The following is a 21,216-nucleotide window of genomic DNA, read 5'->3' as shown; positions in this document are numbered from 1 at the left end:
GAGGGAGGGAGGGAGGGAGGGAGGGAGGGAGAGAGAGAGGGAGGGAGGGAGAGATACAGTGGAAGTTTGCTCACCTTTGAGGAGAATGGTATTACCTACTATGGGGCAGGATTTCTGAAGTTTTGCACCCCTGCTGACTACACTGTCACATCCTGCAAACTTCCTGCTCCCTGGGCCTGACCTGGACAGTCTCCCTGCAGCTGGTACTTCTCCCCACATTCTACAAGATTCTGCAAGGAAAAACTTTCCAAATTACCACCTGTTTGATGCTACCTCAAATTCTGGCCTCATGGCTGCTTAATTTTCAAAGCAAGCACAGGGTCACAGGTGCTCTGTGTGACACAGTTTCATTTATTTCATTAACCTTCAGCTTTACAGGCGAGGGAATGCAGGAACAGTGACCCAGGTAATACAAGCCATAGTTGGGATGTGAGCCTCGGCCTGTGGTTACCCCAGATGGCCCATGGTTAGGAGACAGCCAAGCAGGTGTGAGGGTGCTAGGCAACTGGGCAAGCAAACAGGAACCTCCTGAAGCAGGAGCTGAGGGAGCAACCACAGGGTCAGGCGGAGCAGGGAAAAAAGAGACAGCTACTCCAAGGCCAGGCGTGGTGGCGCACACCTTTAATTACAATTACACTGCAATTACACCAGCAATGGAGGAGTGTTCCTGTACCTCTACAACCACGCCAGCATCTGCTGTCACCTGAATTTTTAATTTTAGCCATTCCCAGCACTCAGGAGGCAGAGGCAATGGGATCTCTGCACTCAAGGCCAGCCTGGTCTACACAGTGGGTTCCAGGCAGCCAGGACTACACACATGAAGACTCTGTATCAAAAAAAAAAAAACCAGAGCAAAACAAAACAAAGAAAGGGGTCCAACAGCAGCAAGGGCGACAAGAAGGCAACTGCCACGGGCCATTGCTGATACTGGAGTAACTAAATTGGAGCCAGAGTCCACAGGTGGGGTCATGCTGGATGGTTCAGTCTGGGGTACGGCTGAAGGTGCCAAGATGTGTTGACAAAGGGATAAGGCATTGTGTGTGAGGACAGCCTAGTGTCCAAGGACCCTGGGAGTAAACCCGGAAGAGGCACAGATGTGCGACAATATGGAAGGATGAGCCGCATGGGTTATGAAGCTTAGGCAGTGTGCATAACTGACCATTTGCTACCTGCAGGGGTTTCTTATTTTGCCTGGGCTCTTCTGTATCCTGATGATCTTATGGGACCAACCTTAAAAAGGCAGGCAGGTGAGCATGGCTTTGTCAGGTCCGGCACGCACTCCCAAAGTCCAGCCGGCCAACAGATGGCAGTTGTGGGCATGACATAAGGCTTTCCACATCAGAGAATGCTTTTTAGCTAGCAAGTCCTGGGGTTGCACACTTCTCACCAGGGGACCAGGAATTGCTTCACTGTTTGACACATATGCTGTTTTTAAGACACGCATAAGAAAGAGCTTGAAAATATGAAACTAGGAAAAGACCACCTTGCCAAGATCCAGACGAGCTCTGGCCTCTCGTGACATGTGGCCTTGTCCACCTCCAGCCAGAAGTGGGGGGTGTCCTCTGAGAGATCACCTGAGACCTCCTTCGTCATCCACTAGCTGCCCATAGTCCTGCATGCTCTCTGCTCCCTGACCCCGTGGGCATGGCATTGCCAAGTGGGGGTGGGAATGGGAATATTTAGGCCCAGGCAGGTGTAACCTGTGGCCCGAGGACCATGCACATCTCATAACAGCTATGAATTCAGCCTGACACATTTGTAGATGACAACATCATAACCAGTGTCAGAAGGTTGGACACTCCAGGTTACATCATGACCTACCTACCTACCCAGGTATAGATGCTAATCCAGCAGCAGGATAGACCTCCATAGGTCATCAGTGGGCTGATCCCAGTCTGTGGGGTCTGGCAATTGGATATGCTGAGTGGTCAAGGGACTAAGAGATGTGTGGATCCTGGCTAGACAGCCTTGTGCCACGGGGGTGAGGTGGCCTAGGAGCAGTCATCACCCAGCAAAGAAAGCAAATAGAATTCGATTTAAAATCAATAAAACTGTGGTAAGCGCAAGCCAGGCATTGTGGCAAGCATCCGTAATTCCAGTACTCGGGAAGAAGGCAGAGGGATCAAAGGACAAAAGTCTTCCTGAACCCGAAGGCAGAAAAGGGGATCAGGTATCACAAGGCAGTTGGGAAGCTGTCGCCAGCAAATGACTGAGTCTGAGAGGCAGGTTTCAGAGCAGGGCAGGTGCTGCTCCAAGAAGAGACGCATGAGTGGCAGCCATGACTGCTCTCAGCCTGAGCATGACAGGCTACAGGTAGGTCTGTGACCCTGCAGGGGCATGACAGGTTACAGGTGGGTCTGTGACCCCTCAGCCTGAGCATGACAGGTTACAGGTGGGTCTGTGACCCCGCAGGGGCATGACAGGCTACAGGTGGGTCTGTGACCCCCACAGGGGCATGACAGGTTACAGGTGGGTCTGTGACCCTCACAGGGGCATGACAGGTTACAGGTGGGTCTGTGACCCCCACAGGGGCATGACAGGTTACAGGTGGGTCTGTGACTCCACAGGGGCATAACCGGTTACAGGTGGGTCTGTGACCCCGCAGGAGCATGACAGGTTACAGGTGGGTCTGTGACCCCGCAGGAGCATGACAGGTTACAGGTGGGTCTGTGACCCTGCAGGGGCATGACAGGTTACAGGTGGGTCTGTGACCCCACAGGGGCATGACACAGGGCTCCCTAAGGCAAAGGGTCCTTGGGGGAAGGTAGAAATAGAGCCGTGGAATTGCCACAGAGCAGGGTGTTCAGGTATCCTCAGACAGGGTAGCAGGGCACAGGATGGCTTGCACCATGAACAGTCTATGAGGATAACAGTTGGATGCCTTTCTTCCTTAGAGGTGGCATTTATCATCCTTTTTTTTTTCTTTAAGGTGAAGAGAACTCAATTTCAAACCAAACCAACCAAAATATGGCTGTTGCTATAAGCCTGGGTTGGCAAACATCTGTAATCCAAGCACTCACGTGGTGGGAGCAAGAGAACCATGAGTTCAAAGCTAGCCTGTGACATATATACTAGATTTTGGGCCAGCCTGGACTATTCCATGAAACCCTGACCCCCCCCCCCAAAAAAAAAAGACAGGCACAGTAGCCATGAAGTCAGGCCCTTGCAGGAAGACAGAGGCAGAGAAATATGGTCATTTTACCTGGGGTCAGTGAGAGACAGAATAAAGAAAATGCCACCAGTGAACCAAGATCATGCCAGGATGTAGAACAGTGGCAGGACCTGGATTTCTTCCAGGTGAGCGAATCCAGCATGCCTCACCAGGAACACAGGCTGGTTTATAGAGGGTTACTAGATTGTGTGTGCTCAAACCAGCATACTGTAACCTCCGAATCCCTCGGGTACGGCCGGGAGAAGACAGCAGCTTCGCAGAAGACATTTCGAGAACAGACATTTGCCCTCTTTACCTTTGGTTTAAAAAGAATGAACATAGTCTAAAGACTAGCAGCCCCTGTCTCCTCAGAGATAAGCTGGAGGCAGAGCCAGGAAGTACAGGGTTAGCTGTATTCATCAGGCCAAGGGAAGAAGAGTGTGTAGGCCTAGATCCCCGGGGTCCCTTCTCCCAAAACCCAGAACTGAGGGGACGGAGAAGGCTGTTCTCCAGAGGAGAGCCTGGAGCAAATGCAGGGTGACCATTCCCTACTGGGTCCTGTACTGTGCCTGTCATTGTTCCTGTTTGAATGGAAATGTTCCCAGAGGCTCATGTTTTGAACGCGCTCCTGTGGAGCTTTTAGGAGGCAGGACCTGGCTAACAGGAGGTCACCAGGGTCACCACGCCTTGGATTCCACCTGCCCCTGGCTCCAGCCTAGCTCGGTTTCCCAGATAACCACAAGTGAAGATGCCACCAAAGACTGAGCCAGCTCATTGGACACCTTCCCTACCTTGCTCAACAGAAATCCCTCTGAATGAGCCAGAACAAGTCTCCTTCCTCAAGCCATTCTGTCACACGGTATGTCATGAAGATAAGCGACGAGTTCTGTCAGCAGCAACAGCACCCATGCAAGACCCCAGTCCCCAGAGTCCAAACTTCAACACATTGGGCGCCTTGGTAAACATGGACTACAACAGAATTGCCGAACTCTTATTCTTCCAACAAAATCAAGTGGAATACATACCATAATTTCATAAATGAGGAAGATTAAAACCACACGCTATTAAAAAGGCCCTAATTTTACAGTAAATGGGATGGTAATTCCCTCAGGTGGAATCCATGAGGCTTCAAAAGAACTGTCGTCTTAGTTTCAAGCCTGACTGCAGCCTGACATAACCCTTCTGCTTGTGGAAGGCCCCTCCCCCTGTCTCATCCATCCTCCTCAGGCCTCTGCTGAGGTCACGGCCAGCATTTTCCTAATGGTCCTTCTGGATCAGCGGTCTGTTAGGTTGCAATTTCCTCCCAGATAAAACCTTCCATCCTACAGGGAAGCTCCTTTAACTCAGGAAGTGAACAACCCAAAGGCTTCAGGATATACCTGAAACTGAGCAGATACACTTGGCCCCTCCCTTTTCAAGTCTGTCTAAGCAGTAAGAACAGCAGGAGGTGCTCTCAGAACAACCTGGCTGCCTACTAGAGCCTCAGACCAGACAAGCTGTCTGGAAGAGACACAGACCAGCTGAGTCACTTGGAAAAGACACCCTCCAACCTGTTGAGATGCCTGCAGCCTGGGCAGTGTGTTCCAGGGCTCCAGCTTTTGTGAGCAGGCACCCATGCTGGGGCAGGCATTGGCAATGCAGCTGACTTTGAGTCATTTCTGCTCTGGTAAGCAACCCCAATCAAACTCATTGGTTCATCCAGATGGACTTTAGCAGTGTTCATACTTTGGTCTGCCGTGGGTACCCTATCTGAAGTGAGGTGTTTGACCATGTCTTCCCCCAAACAGTGTCACACAACAGGATCCCTGCTCCTATGACCTCTCACTCCAGTCAAAGCTCCACTCTTTTCCCCCTTTACAGGGGTCACTGGAGTCCAGGCCAGTCTCCCTAGCCAGTGAGTTCCTCGCCTCTGAGTTCCCTGCATCAGGAGCAGCCCTGGGACACAGAAGGACAGCAATGAAGGTCGTTTGAAGGGTGTATGAGGCATTTTACCTTACAGCAACTTCATGAGTGTGTTGTATTCATTTACAGAGAAGGAACATCTACCATGTGCCACAGGGCTATCAAGAGGGAAAGTTAGTGCAAATAGCACCCAGACTCCAGGCTTCTCACACCGCTTGCAAAAGTCTGCAGTGACTGGCTAACATCAGTTTCCTTATGCACTCGCAAACACAGAGGGAAAGCTCAGTTAGCCGAAGGGTTGCCCACCCCACTTCAGTTAGCAGAAGGATAGATTCGGTTTTGCTTTTGCAAGCACTGTGAGCTTCTGATTTCTTGAGGTTTAATAAACTCCACACCAGGAAAAGCATTTCCTCCATGCCCCACTTCCACAGGGGCCATGGGCCATGAAAGCCAACATCCAGCAGAGCAGAGGGAACAGACACAGGTGGAGGAAGGACCATGGAGTCATGAGATGTCACAGGACCAGCTGCCTCACTGTTTCCAAAACCTGGTCCTAACAAGTCCCCACTGCAGGCTACAATCACATCTGCCTTTCATCAGCTCAGCCCAAAGGCAGTTATTACTCATATGCACATTTCAACCTGTGTTCAGATTATCAGATGTAAAATTCCATGAGGGATTGTGGAGGAGGGAGTGGCCACTGAAGACAACTGAGGCTCCTGGGAGAGACAGTGGCATCTGCACTCCCACCATTGAACCTGCCCAGCTGTCTTGTCCATCATTCTCCTGGCCAAAGGTCTGAGTCCCAGGTTCTGGCCTGTTGGGAGTAACCTTGTTTGAATGTCAACTGCTTTACTGCCTTGTCAGCCATAAGTGCTTACTGGCACAAAGTCTTGGTCTCTGTGGGAAAGTACTAGCCCAGTTGAGAACATCTGGCCTCTGTGGGAAAGTACTGGCATAGTTAAGAACAAATAGCCATAGCTCTTGTGGACAGGTACCTAGCAACCCATTCTGTTCTGTTCCTCCTGCTGAACTTTTTACATAGCCAATATTCTGCTTTTGGGAACAGGTTCATTCCCCCAGAAACAAAGCGATTCTACATCACCCCCTTACCCCCATATCCTGCTTCTATGAGTATATAACCTGTGTGGGAATAATAAAAATTTGTCAGCTTGATCAGACCTCTTGACTTGCTGTCTGTTTTTCATGTTTCTTATCCCTCATTCTCTCCACAGGTGATCCTCAGACCCCGTTTGACTGTCCCACAGGTTGGGGCACTGGCCAGGCTGACTGCCTTTAGTGTCCCTGGCTCCTGACCAAATTCACAGTCCTTTTGATCCAACCCCCGCCACGATCCCTGGGGAACCACACTTCCACCAAGCTGTGTAGCTTAGTGTGGATCTGCTCTGTGTATATGTTGCTTGTCCCTGCTGGGATAACAGTAAATGTGTAAGAGAGGGGAGCATGGAGGGGAGCTGGGACTTCTTACATAATCAGAACGACTGCAGACTTGGAAATGGGTCTCCTTTCAGTCTCTATGAGCAGCTGGCAAGTCCAGGGCACAATTATAGAGTAGAAGAGCCCATGGGGTAAATTACTGGTGCTCCAGTGGACAGTTGCCTCCACAGTGTACAGAGGTGTCTGGGTGTCATGGAAGGATCAGCTGCAGGCCAGAGTCCTGGTCCAACAGCTGGTTCTAACTGGAGAGGCTGGGGTGGAGTTAGCAGAGAAAAACTCTTCTCCCATTAGCCAGCTGTTCCAACTGGCACACACTCCCTCTGAAAGTAGGGAAAGCAGGAGGGCCCTGGCTGAAGGCCCTGTAGCCACCTGGGATACCGCTATATTAGTTGTTTTTGTTGACCCAAGGCTGCTTGGTCTCATGAACTTGGGCAGAGCATCACAGTGAGGAGAGCTTGTGAAAGAGGAGTCTCAGTCACTCGTGGCAGACAGGAAGCAAAGAAGGGGACAAGATTCCCTCAGGTACACTCCCAGTGGCTTCCTTCCTCCAGCACAATCCCAACTCCAAAAGTTACCAGGCCCCTAGGAATAGTGCCAGCATCTGGGGACCCCAACACAGGTACCTTTCGAGAGAGACCCTTCATATCCCTACATGACAGACTCTGTGGGGGATATGACCCAAGAGAGAGCATCTAAGGCTGAGGTCCATGCTTCAGGGAAACACGCAGCAGGTCCAAGGGACCATCACACTGAAACCTGCTGATCTCCCGTGGGGTTGTTCTGCCACCAGCTGTGGGCAAGAGGACATCTGAGAGCTAGGGCTCCTCAATAGCATGGTTCCCAGGAATGAAGATGGTGGTACCCACAGTTTGCCTTTCCCACATACAGTCATGTAATCCTTTCAGCAACCAAGCAGTTGAAGACAAGGGCCCTAAGGCAGGGTGGCGCTTGGGGGAAACCCTGACCAACTGCTTACTTCTCAGATGAGACCGAGGCACTGGGAGATCAAGGCACTTACCCAGTATCAGACAAGGCCTGACCCTTGTGCTCTGCCTGTGCTATATGATACAGCATTTCATCAAATGTGGAAAGCGAGAAGCTGAAAAAATGGAAAGTTAGCCCAAACAACCATACCAAGCCCTGGAAGGGACCATGGGGACTGCGGCATGGCCCAGTCCTCGGCTGCAACCCCTCTGTGTCCTGGAACTCATACATCTTGTGTGCTCTGTTTTGTTTCATGGGCTGAGCAGAAACCAGCTTCATTCCTCTCGGTCCTGGTTCCCTTTGCACCACAGGGACTGGGCGTGTGCTGTCCTCTGCCCTCATCTGCGTATCACGGCTCTTCTGACCTGTATTTTTCTTCTTTGGTGTTTAGAGGCAACATTTCACTATTGTAGTCCAAGCTGGCCCAGAACTCATGATCACCTGTCCCAGTGGTGACAGGCAGAGAGAAACCATAACACTCAGTGCATCCCCTAAGGAAGTCAGCAGATCCACAGAGGGTGCCATGGAACATAGGCCCCATAACAGACTCTCACTAGGCACAGACCCCACTGCTATGCTCAGAGCCAGGCCCAAGCTCACCATGGATACTAAATGAATAGACTCTCCTTGCCCCGTGTGCATGTATGTGTACCATGTGCATGCCTGGCACACGAAGGACAGAGAAATGTATTAGGTTCCATGGAACAGGAGTTTCAGATTGCTGTGAGCCACCATGTGGTTGCTATGAATCGAACCCAGGTCCTCTGGAAGAGCAGTCACTACTCTTAACCACTGAGCCACCTCTCCATCCCTTACTGAGTGATTGTATTGTGAAAGAGTGTTGGATATTTGTCAAATCCTTCCCTTGCATTACTTGAGATGGTTGTGTGCCCTCCTTCAATCAAACTGCTATATTACATTGATTGTTTTTTCTTATTTTGAACCTCCTTGGACTTGTGAAATAAATTGTATTTGATCATGGAGTACAACTCTTTAGCATACCCTGTTAGATTTTGTTTACATCTGTGTTCATGATGAATGATGGGCAAGTTGTCTTGTCACATGTTCAGTGGCTTTGGTATCATGGCTGGTTGCATAAAATAAGAAGCAATTCTTCCTATTGAGTTTTTTTCTCCCTTGATAGGATTGGTATACATTCCTCTTAAGACCAGTGATGCCATCTGGTCTTGGGTTTTCTTTACTGTAAAACCTCTGATTCTCATGCAACACTCTTTTATAAATGTTAAGATTCCTGTAGTTAGTCATGGTGATGCATGTATATTTAGACACTTCCCCATGTCTAGGTCATCCAACTGTACATATTTCTCTTTGTTCCTGCAAGGTCAGTAGTAATGATTGTAAGAAATAAAACAAGAGGCAAAAGTTCATTTGGAAAAGGCGCTGACACAAAATTAGCCTTCAGGAAACAGAGCCGTGGAAGATGTGGCCTGATTTCTTCCTGTGATGGGGTCTGGCTGCTTACAACTGATCAGCAGTTGGATGGGGCAGCCTTCAAGCTAACAAGACAGCTCCATTTTCCAGTCTGGTTTCAGTGATGGCAGTCTTCTCTTCCTGTTTGTTGAGTCTCCTGTTTCACTGCAGGTTTGTCATTATGTGTTTTTATAGCCATACATTTCTGAGAGTTATTCTTTCTGCACACCATGGTTTTTGTTTGTTTGTTTGTTTGTTGTTTTTTTATACTGTGTTCTCATTTCCATCCAACTCAAAGTACTTTCTAGTTTCCCCTTGTAGTGGTCTGAATGAGACTTGCCCCTATAGGCTCATATGTTTAAATGTTTGGTCCCCAGTTAGTAGAGCTGTTTGGGAAGGACTGGGAGGTGTGGCTTTGTTGGAGGAGGTGTGTTAATGTGGGGTTGGCTTTAAGGTTTCAAAATCCCATGTCATTCAGTTCTTTCTCTCCTCCCTCCCTCTCCCCCCTCTCCCCCCCTCCCTCTCTGCCTAATGCCTATGGATCAGATTTAAGCTCTCAGCCATCCCTGCCTGCTGCCATGCCTGGTAAACTGTTTCTTCTATTGGTTGCTTTGGTTATGGTGTCTTATCACAGTGATATAACAGTAACTAAGTCAGAAGTTGGTACAAGGAGTGGGGTATCACTGTGACAGGCCTGGCCATGCTATTTTTGGAGGAATATGGAAGACCTTGGTACTTTGGAGAAGGAAGGCAGTTAAATACTATAAGCAGGGCACAATGGGACATCCTCATGGGGGCTTGGAAGACAGTAGTGCTGAGAGCTATGTGGACTATGGAGGCCCAGCTCAAGAGGTTTCAGAGGGGAATAATATTAGCAACAGGGCTAAAGACCATTCTTGTGATATTTTGGCAAAGAGCTGCTTTTGCCTTTGTCTTAAGAATCTTCCTGAGACTAAGTTGGAGAGTTTGGGACTAATTATGTTGACAGTGGAAATTTCAAGACAGCCTAATACTGATTCTGTTGCACGACTATTAGTGATAGCTCTTAAGCAGATCTAAAACAAAAACAGGCAAGCAAGGCAAAAACAAATAAAAAACGTACAGTTTGAGGAGACAAAGAGAAGCAGGAAACTTAATGTTGGAGCAAAGGTTTGTGCTGAAAGAGGGAAGGAGATTAAGAAGAGATCTGATATGAAATGGAATGAAGGGGGACCTGGGGGCAAGACCCCACAAACTAAGCTTCCACTTACAAAAAAGAAAAGGCCTCCGGAATTATCTGGTTCTTAAAAAGATACCATGACCAAAGCAACAATAAATAAAAGCTTCTTCTAGTTTTAACTCAAGGAGAGGGACAGGCTCCACAACAAGCATGCAACCATGTGACTCTTAGCTCTTGTAAGGGGGCTGTGGTTAGGGGAAGTCACTGAGACCCGCTGTGTATCAGGAGAGACCCTGCATGAAAGCCTGGAGGGGCCATTGCAGGAAGCTGTGGAAGTGAAGCCTGGTTGCACTGGAGACATTAGAGGTGACAGAGATGCGGGATATTGGCCAAAGAGAGCAGCACAGAGGGAGTGGGACCAGCCTGAGAGAGAGAAGTGTGCTGCAGGTGGCAAAGCTGGAAGGAACACCTAAGCCCTTGACATCAGACACGGAGCTACAGGATTTGGAGATTGCCCTGTTGGGTTTGATCCTATTTTGATTCAGTATTTCCTCACTATGTCGCCTACTGGAATAATAATGTATGCTCTGTGGCACTGTATGTTGGAAGTATGTAATCTGGTTTTTATTTTATTTTATTTTACAATGACGGGGTGTTTACAATTAAAAGATTGCCTTGAGTCTCAGAAGAGGCTTTGGACTTTGAACTTTTAAACGGTGTTGAGACTGTCAAAGACTCCAGAGACTTCTGAAGTTAGAGTGAATGTCTTTTGCGCTATGATATGGCTACAAGCCTGTGGGGGCCAGGGAGTGGAATGTAGTGGTTTGAATAAGAACAGCTTCGTAGGCTCAGCAGGTGATGGCACTTTAGCTGAGTTCCTTCCATCCCAGGAACCCACAAGGTGAATCTCAAGGTGTCCTCTGAACTCCACAAGCACACAGTGGAACTCATGCGCCTATGCATACACCATTACACACACGCACACAGGCATGTCCAAACATACACCCACAAATAAATAAACACATAACTGTAAATGGCTAACCTAGTAAATACTGCAGAAAATGAGGCTCTTGGATTCATTCACTCACAGTGCTTCTCTGCAAGCCTCAGGTTCCCTCGCTCTGATGGCATGACTGAGCCCAACCCCATCTTTCACCACAGCTGCTTCCCACAGGCAATCACAGAGACCATGGGTCTTCAGGGTCAGCACAGCATAAGAGTTTCCTGTTGAAAGACTACACTTCCCAGAATCCCTTGCAAACTAGGGAAGTCATTTTCACCCTTATAAGGAGCTGATTTCTTTTTCTCCTGGAGACATTTTGGCCTTCTGCACACATGGGTAAAAGTGCTAGGGGTAGCAGTGAATAGACATGGTTCTGCCCAGGCTCACACCAAGCCTCTCTTTCCACTGTCTCTCTATGGCTGCTTTGATAATCTAATGTGGCTCGTGGATGAGGGCTCCATAGCCTCCTCCACTGCTGTGCTGAATCTGTACATATGCATACTCGAAATAAAACACCTGCAGGTGGCTCCCTAGACCACTGTGCGTCACCAAAAAATAAAAAATAAAAAAAAAAAATAACAGCCTCTGACTAGAGCAATGGCTCAGAAGTTAAAAGCATTTGCTGTTTTCTGAAAACCTGAGTTTGGTTCCCATCAGCTACATAAAGGCTTACAATTGTCCATAGCTCCTGTCTGAGAGCATCTTGTACCTTCTTCTGGATGCCGAGAGAAACACACACACACACACACACATACACACACACACCACACACCACACACACACAAAATAATCATACCAATAAAATAAATAAATCTTAAGAGAACAGCCTAATGGCCCATTCACAGACAACAGGCTAAATGAACTATGGAACCTCCATACAGTGAAAAACCATAATGCTCTTATGTACTAACGGGGGACACTTTTAGGATAGATAGCTAAACAGAAAAGGGCAGTGAAGTGTTGTGATTTAAACAAGCACCCACTTGGGCATGTGCATAAAGATGATCATCTCCAGCACATCTGGTGGCCTCCAGTGAGAGACCAAGCTAGGATCAGGAGTCAAACATGGGTTTTGTTCATAGGCTTTTGGAACTCTTGGCTTATAGATCATACGAAGACTTTGCTTGGACCATTAGAGTTGGTGTCCTGCCTGGCCAAGGCAGCAGCTCTGGGAAACTCTCCTCACTGCCCACATTACAACCAGTCTGAGGCACAGTACTCTATTCTGGACACCTACCCTACACAACTGCTTCTGGGTTTGGATCACCCAATATCTGAAGCACCTACTGAAATCCTCATAACCATCTGATTTAAAAAAAAAAAAAAAAAAGGCACATACAGAGCCCGGCACTCCAGACATTCCCATCCCCAGGACTGCCACCCACAAACACCTTGGCTGAAAAGCTTCCTCACGGCAGATGGTATGTCCAACCAAGTCAGAAGGGGATGCACTGAACTTAGGCCTTCTGAATTGAACCACACTATCTTGGATTTCCTGGTCAAGGCTGTTCCCAAATGTCCCAGTTCCTCTAGACTACTGTGACACCACTCACATGCCCCCGTGCTGAAGCATCACTACCTGACTGAGTTTTCATCACACGGATAGCCTTGGCCTTGGCCAGCTCCAGAGCAGTGATCCAATGCTGCCGGTCCACCTCTGAGCTGGCCTTGAGGTGGTAGGTCCTTGCCCCGTTGCATAGCAGGATTCCACAAGAGTCCTCTGTTTCAAAGTGTGTGGAGGCCAGGTTGATGGTCGCACGGCAGGTGTGGGCCATTTCACCCTGGTTTCTGGGGGATTCAAGAGAAGGTATAAGGTCAGGCTCCTGAACCAAAGAAACTCTCAAGGTAAATCCTCATCTCATTCCTGGAGAGCTGGGAGACCCCCCTGGGATCACCAGTGGGAGAGAACACCTTCCTGCAATGGCTGCACGTGTGTAAGAAAGCCTTAAATAAAAAGAATTAAAACAGTTATCATTTATACTTTGAAGATTTACAGAAAAACAGAAACTAGATGTTAAACAGTAACTGATCATAAAAATTCATTAACTTGTTTTTGGAAATTTGCCACTAGCCTTGGATGATTTTTGTATCTTACTGTGCTAAATGATTATAATAATATCCATTCTACCTGGCTGCTTCATTGGATATACTTTTTTAGAAGTTGTAATATCTGGATGATTTTGTGTTTTACTGTGCCAAATGATTATTACAATATCCGTTCTACCGTTCTATTTCATTGCTTCACTGAACACAGCTTTTCAGAGTTGTAATACGTGTTTCTTTATGCATGTATAAAAACCCTTGTCTGAGAGCTGCAAAATACACTCAGATATGAACTGCCTCTGTGTTTGTTTCTGTTTGTCACCACCAAATCCTTACCCACCTAGCCTCGAGGACCCTCATCCCAGGAACCCCCATACTCGACTGAGATGGTCCATGGCAGCTGGCCCCCAAACACTGGGGCTGAAGCAGGTAAGCTTTCTCTCGCCTTTTTCTAAAAAAAAAAAAAAAAAAAAAAAAAAAAAAAAAATACTTTTTCAGGTAAGGATAGGACCTCGTCAGAGTGCTGCAGACTCCTCGATAGAGAGACATCAAGTTAAGATGACAAGAAGGTAAGAGTCATGGGGCATTCACAGTCCAAGAACAGAGGCTTGTTCCTGGCAGTACTGAGTCATTATGCTAGAAAGTAGAGCTGTTAAAACCTCAAAGAAGAGTTTGGCAGCATTTTATGACTTCGTACTGAGTGTCAGTCCATGACTCCCAGAGGAAGGAAGCCTGACTTAGAAAACTGGAAAAAGGTAGGACAAGAGATGAGGAGATTTTATGAAAGCCATGGCCCTGAACAGGTTCCTGTTCAGCATTCTCATTATGGGTACAAATTAGAGACCTGCTTTCAGAAAGACCAGAAGTGGAATTCTTAGTAGAAGAAGCACCCTCAGAGGATGAGGTAACTCCCCTGAAGACAAAAACTACGTCATATAATACTTCCTTATTTACAGCTAATCTCCTCAAGGCACGACCAGGGGGTGATTGGTTAAATGATGATGAACAAGAACTAGATGATAAAGCAGAGGAATGTGATCCCGGTAAAATAGGGGATGTTTTCATAATAAAAATTCTCCTAGGACAGAAACAGACGATATATTTGCCTTAGCTACTCTCCTCCTGCTTTTAAAACAGAATCAGCCAAGCTTGAAAGAAAAATTCCAACTAATAGGGGATTTTTAGGGGCTATAAAAGAAGCCAGGCAAAAAGGAGACTTGGGTTTATGTTTTCCAGTAACTATTTTTAAAGGAGAGACACCCAAATGGGAACCTTTCCCTCTAAAAACTCTTAAGGAACTACAATATTCTGTTAAGAACACTGGGTCAAGTGCTCCATATACTTTACAGATTGTGGAAATGTTGGCTAGTATGTGGCTAACTCCTTATGATTGGCATCAGACTGCAAAGTCCATTCTTAGCCCAGGGCACTTTATAGTATAAAGATCTGAATATGAGAATAGAGTCAGGGAAGTGGCTCAGAATTTAGCTTTCAGGAAAAAAAAAAAAGAATAATCCTACTATGTCAGTGCTCTTGGGTAGAGAAGACTATGCCTTCCCCAGGAACAAGTTGGTTTAAAAAGGGAAGTATTGAAAGATATCTCCAAGATAGCAGTAGCTGCTGGAAAAGGCTCCCTCCTGTTGATGATAAGACAAGTGTATTAACAGGAATCAAACAAAAACAAGATTAACCATAAGAAGATTTTATTGCTAGATTGGAGGAGGCACTAGTCCCTCTGAGGGCTCGGACATATTATTAAAACAACTTGCATGGGAAAATGCCAATACTCTCTGCCAGGAACTAATTAGAGCAATCAGAAAGACAGGGACTGTGCAAGATTACATCAAAGCATGTATAGATGCCTCACCAGCAGTGGTCCAGGGTATGGCCTATCTGCAGCAATGCAAGGGCAACATTTCAGCGCCTATGTTCAGAACTTAAAAGGAGGAAGAAACCAAAGGTTTCGTGCTTTTCTTGCAGCCAACAAGGACATATGAGCCATGACTGTAAAAAAGAAGAACAGACTTCGAAGAATTAAAAACAAAAACAAAAACAAAAACAACCTCTGGGGCTATGTCCTCAGTGTGGGAGGGGAAAGCATTGGAGGAATGAATATAAATTGAAATTTCATAAGGATGGAAACCCCTCTGAAAGATGAGGAGACAAAAAACAGGGTGAGGGGCACGCCCTCTGCCCCAAAATTTAAAAAGGGCAAAAAAAGGGAAACAGACGAAAGTAAAAGTAACCTGAATCCTCTGGCCCCTGAGTTTAACATCTTAAGCTTACTCAGAACAACACCAGGAAGTACAGGATAAGATCTTGCAGTAGACAAAGATTATATACTCTCTCTTTATGAGGGAGTGCAATTAGTAGATACAGGATTTAAAGGGCCATTATCATCTGTCACCTTTGGTCTTATAATAGGGAGAAGCTCAAATTATAAGAAAATCTTTGAAGTACTTCCTGGAGTAATTGATTCGGACTTCCAGGGAGAGGTAAAGATTATGATTAGGCCATTTCAAAGGTATCTATTGGAAGATTCTCCCACAAGGTATGAAAAATAGCCCCACTCTTTGTCAGAAATTTATAGATCAAGCCTTAAGATCCATTAGGGCTAAGCACAAAAAGGCTTTTATTTTACATTATATGGATGATATTCTTATGGTAGAAAAAAAAAAACCAAAGGATTTAACTGAATTAATTTTGAAAAATATGATAGAGGTATTGATCCAGCATGGATTAATTATCACCCCTGATAAAATTCAACATAAAAAGACAATAAATTATTTGGGAAAAACAATTCATAGTGAATATATCATGCCTCAAAAATTGCAATTTAGGATTGATAAATTAAAGACAATGATTTTTCAAAAACTGTTGGGAAATATTAATTAGATTAGATCTTATTTAAAAATTACCACAGGACAAATCATTTATTTGAAATTCTTAAAGGAGATCCTGATCCCAAGTCTAAAAGACAGCTGTCAAAAGAAGCCTTAAAACAACTAGAATTGGCCGGGCAGTGGTGATGCACGCCTGTAATCCCAGCACTTGGGAGTCAGAGGCAGGCAGATTTCTGAGTTCGAGGCCAGCCTGCTCTACAGAGTGAGTTCCAGGACAGCCAGCACTGCACAGAGAAACCCTGTCTCAAGAACAAAACAAACCAAACAAACAAACAAAAACTAGAATTGATAGAACAAAAGATGCAAAAAAGATACAAAGGTAAAACAAATAAATTATCTAAAAACATAATCCTTTATTATACTTAAAACATCTTACACCCCTACTGCATGTTTGTAGCAAGAAGATGTATTAGAATGGATTTATCTCCCTCATACTCAAGTAAAAATGATATCTTCTTATCCTTTCATGTGTAGTCAATTAATTATGAAAGGGAGGTTAGGATCCAGGGAATTGTTTGGCATAAAAATGCAAGAAATTATCATTCCCTATAATAAGGAGCAATTGAAGTATTACTTCAAACTGTGGACAACTGGGGAATTGCATTAGCTCATTATATGGGACAAATCGAACATCATGTACCTCAACACCCCTCATTAAAGTTTTTAGAAGTAACAGATAATTTTTTCCTTCTAAAATTGCATTGGAACCTATTTCCAAACCCCTCTTGCTTTTTACAGATGGGTCATCCAGTGGAACTTCAGCTGTCTATGTAAAAGATAGACTTGTAATTATTAAAAGGGCAAAAGAAATTTCTGTACAGCAGGCAGAAATTATTGGTTATTACTGCCCTTAAACATATACCTGAAAAGTTTAACCTTTATACAGATTCAAATATGTAGTTCATTTATTTCCTGATATAGAGACAGCTCTTATATCTGGGAATTCCAAAATTATATCACTTTTGCTTCAGTTGCAAAATATAATTCAATCAAGAAAAAGAAAAAATTTTATAGGACATATCAGAGGACATATTGGCCTGTCAGGTCCATTGCTTCAGGAAATGCTATGGCAGATTTATTAAAGGAATACGTGATGGCTAGTTTGGCTGACCAAGCACTGGAAAGTCATGCTTTACATCATCAGAATGTATTGGCCTTGAGAAAGATGTTCAATTTGACATGAGAACAGGCTAGGCAAATTGTGAAGGATGGTAAACATTGTCCTGATGTATATCATTCATTAAAAATGGGAGTTAACCCAAGGGGCTTAAACTTAAAGTTTTGTGGCAAATGGATGCAACTCACATCCAAGAATTTGAAAAATTGGCCTATGTACATGTTATTGTAGATACCTATTCTCATGTGGTCATGGCTACTGCTAGAACTGGAGAGGCTGTGAAAGATGTCATACAACATCTTATTATATGCTTCTCCTCCTCAGGTGTGCCAAAAAGAATTAAAACGGATAATGCTCCAGCCTATACTTCTCAAACTTTTGCAAAGTCCTACATTCAATGGGGCATAGAGCATACAGCAGGAATTACATATGACCCCCAAGGTCAGGCTATCATAGAAAGGACTCATCAAAATCTTAAGGTACAACTTCAAAGATTAAAATCTAGTGTCATTATTATTCACCTCATCAATTACTAAGCCATGCTTTATTTATCATTAATCACCTTAATACCAAAGATAAAGGCTTTACCCCTATACAAAACACTGGGCCCCCCTACAGCCGATTGTTACTCCTTCAGTAATGTGGAAGGATCTTTTAACAGGCACCTGGGAAGGGCCAGATGTGTTCATCACCTCAGGAAGAGGATATATGCGCGTGTTCTTCCACGGAATGCAGAGACCCCAATCTGGATCCCAGACAGACTTATTCAACCCTTCCACCAGAAACCTCTATCAAGAACCCAGAAAAGAAAGAAGCAAAAGAAGGCAAAAGACGTAATATGGGAAATGAAGAAGCTCTCTCTCTCTCCTTCATGTAATATTTCCAATGTTTTTCCAGGATTATGTAGACTTTTTGCTGCATCTAACATGGTTTTTCTAAAACAGCCTAAGGCATCTAAGAGCACTCTTTTTGCACGTAGATCTTGTCTAGGCTATCCTTACGGTATACTTGCTGGACGGCCTTCAGATTTGAAAATTACTAAGGTAGAGCGGTCTTACCAGGTCAGTTGTTCCAAATGTATTTTAACTGATTGTGTTGATTCTACCTTAATTAAAAATTGTTCAGTTATTTTGCTATTACAAAGACCTTCTTATGTTATGCTTCCTGTAGATTTAAAAGATGATGTTTGGTTTGACAATGTAGCATTACAAAAGCTTAAAAGAATTAATGAGCTAACTAGGCCAAAGCATTTTGTTGCCTTGACCACAGCCCTTTGGGAAAATGACGTGGAGCAGAAGCAAGGCCCAGTGCATGGATGCTGGCACCAGAGGAAACGTATTCCATTCACAGACGAGGCAGAGCTAGTGGTGTCTGTCACAAGCCTGGAGTCTTAGATTTAATTTTAGGCTCAAGGCTGTTCAGGTGTTAAATGCTACAGTGACTAACCACCCACAGCACTCTGGCTACGTGGAAAACATAAAAGGGACATAGACTATGCGTTAGGCACAAGGAAAGCTTGTAAGTCCGGGAGAATTCACATGGCTTTCAGACAACTGGAAAAGTTCCATAATCCAGAGAGCAGGAGAGGCACAGAAGCAGGAAAAAGTCAAACACAGAACTGGAGAGAACATTAGGGAGGGATAGTCTTACACCCATAGTCAACGGTAGGTCTCCTGGGCTTACATTAGAAAAGAGGGAGGATCACTAGCTCTAGTCGTTTCTGTGGGAGATGGAAGAAGCCAGGCCACTGTGCCAAGCCAGTCAGTGTTCCACTGTAAGCTGTCCACTGGCGCAGAACAGATCACAGTCCACCTATCATATATGTGTACACACACACACACACACACAAACTCCACCTACTGTATATATAATAAATATCCAGCAGTCCATGAAGATACGAGCAAAGGACTGGAAGGGCAAATGGGTGAGAAGTGAGATACTTCTTGTCAACAGCAGCATAGCCACAACTATAGACGGTGACTGCTGTGACTGTTAATCTTGTTAACTTGCTTGGGATCAAGTAGGAGACACTCTTTGGGTGGCTCTGTGAGGCTCTTTCCTGAAGGGCAGGGGCTCCTCCAGAGTGAGCAGAACCTCCCTTGGCAGCCTAGATATAACATGGATGTGGGGAAGGCAGTCTGCTTTTGGTTTTGCCTGCCCTCCTTTACACCCTGCTGGTGAGTGCATCTAATCTGTTGACGTCACCCCAGCTGCCATCCTTTATTGACATCAAAACCCAGTTTCTTCAGCCTTCCAAAATGACCTGAAAAACAAACAAACAAACAAACAAACAAACCCCCAAAAGCCAGTGGCTCTCCAGGAACCCTCCAGGCCTTCAGCACCAGATCAGGGCTACTGAGGCAATACCCCCCCACACCTCCCCATCTCCCCACCCATGGACTGAGCACACACTGTGGCCTCAGTCTCTCCAGAGTACAAACAGACATTGTTGGATTATGCAGATGAAATAGTGCAAGCTGATTTCATAAATCCCTCCTTTGTGTTATATATATTTTATTTTTTTTCAGTTTTGTTCCTCTGGAGAACTCTGACTAATACATGGGCGAGAATCACTTAATACAGTGTAGAATTCTGGGTTGGAAAGAAAAGACTGGTCAGACTACTGCGATTCAAACCTAGCCTGGAGCTTGGATGGCAGCCTTCTCACGGTGCTGCTGCCCTGGGTTTGGTGAGTTGCTGATGCTCCAGAGGAGAACCCCTCATCTCCCGTGTGAGCAACTATTTAAACTCCTCAGACACCAGGACAAAAACAGACATGAAAGCAGAAGGGGTTTGATTGCCGAGAGGAGGGGGGTGGGCAGGGGTGTGTGTGGGGGGGATAAGCGAGGTCAGAGGGTGAATGGGATCAGAATACACCACACACATAATGAGACTGTCATAGAGAATCCAAACATTGTAAGTAACATATGCTGAGTTGCAAACCAGGGACAAATGGCTGAGGTGCCTATTTAACACATTCAAGAGAAGCAGGCAGCCAGGTTCTCCCTCAGTTCAATGGGGTCCTCCTGGCTGCCATACCTTGTCCCTACCCTGAACTCTCCAGCCCAAGGGCTTAGCTGCTCTTCCCTTTATAGTCTATCCATCTTCTTTGGGTCCCCTGGCTGATGCACCTCGGTCCCTTCTCCCCTCTCTCCTCCCCTCCTCGTCCTTTCAGTGACCTAGCTCAGTCAGGTCATGAGCACTCCAGACTCTCCCAGACATCTTCCTCTCTAACTATGTCCTCCCTTTTATCCACAGCAAACCTTCTCCTCCACCACACCTAGGACCAGTCATGTTTCCTTTCTTCTCCTTTTTATTTTTTTCCCCACCTATTTAATATATGCTAATAACTTTTTTTAAAAATTTAAAATAAGACCCTTTGAAAAAAATGAAAATAGCACAGATTAGCCTTCCTAGTCACCTAGCACCCAAATAGACTGAAAATTGTTTTTTAAATCAAGGTCTTTGATTTTCCAGTTTATTTCTTATTTTACTATTTGGAAGAACTATGTAGCAGGCTACATAAATCTGGGGCCAACGGCCTTTCAGATTACCATAGCCTGCCGAAATCCTGGCCTTGGAATTTAGCGCTCCTTTCCCTCCCATGTCGGTGTTTCATGTTCCAGCCACTCTGTGCCAGCCACAGGGTTTATTTTTATCCTGTTTATTACATTTGTTTTGTTTCCATTTCAATGGCTTCAAACGCAGTCCGGAAAAGAACCTGGTTGGGAAACCCAGTCTTGAAAAAACAAAAAACAAAAAACAAGAAACAAAACAAAACAAAACAAAAACAACTATAGGATATAGTTGAAAGCTGGGTTTGTTGAAACAGAATTCTGTAATCTTTGCATTTGGGAGACTGAGACAGGAGGTTCAACTATTCAGGGCTCCATCTAGATTACATAATAAGTTTGGACCATCTTGAACTACATGAGCCTCTGTCTCTGAATGGCAAGTGAACAAATAATAAATATATTTTTAAAAATTCTGGTTGAAGCCCAGCAGTGGTGGCGCACGCCTTTAATTCCAGCACTTGGGAGGCAGAGGCAGGCAGATTTCTGAGTT

General features: G+C 45.4%; 1 protein-coding gene across 4 annotated transcripts in view; it reads right to left on the bottom strand.

The window, feature by feature from the left end:
* Window positions 1-21,216, bottom strand: part of Osbp2 (oxysterol binding protein 2) — a 161,869-nt gene that overhangs the window by 108,750 nt on the left and 31,903 nt on the right. For all 4 annotated transcript variants that reach the window (XM_021210717.1, XM_029545299.1, XM_029545300.1 and 1 more), the window contains exon 2: window positions 12,668-12,876. In XM_021210717.1, the coding sequence (XP_021066376.1) occupies window positions 12,668-12,876 (209 nt within the window). The remainder of the gene's footprint in view (window positions 1-12,667; window positions 12,877-21,216) is intronic.

The sequence above is a fragment of the Mus pahari genome, chromosome 13 (genome assembly GCF_900095145.1).
Source record: "Mus pahari chromosome 13, PAHARI_EIJ_v1.1, whole genome shotgun sequence".
NCBI lineage: Eukaryota > Metazoa > Chordata > Mammalia > Rodentia > Muridae > Mus > Mus pahari.
The sequence above is the reverse complement of the archived record's forward strand: the minus strand, read 5'-3'. Positions and strand labels throughout refer to the sequence as shown.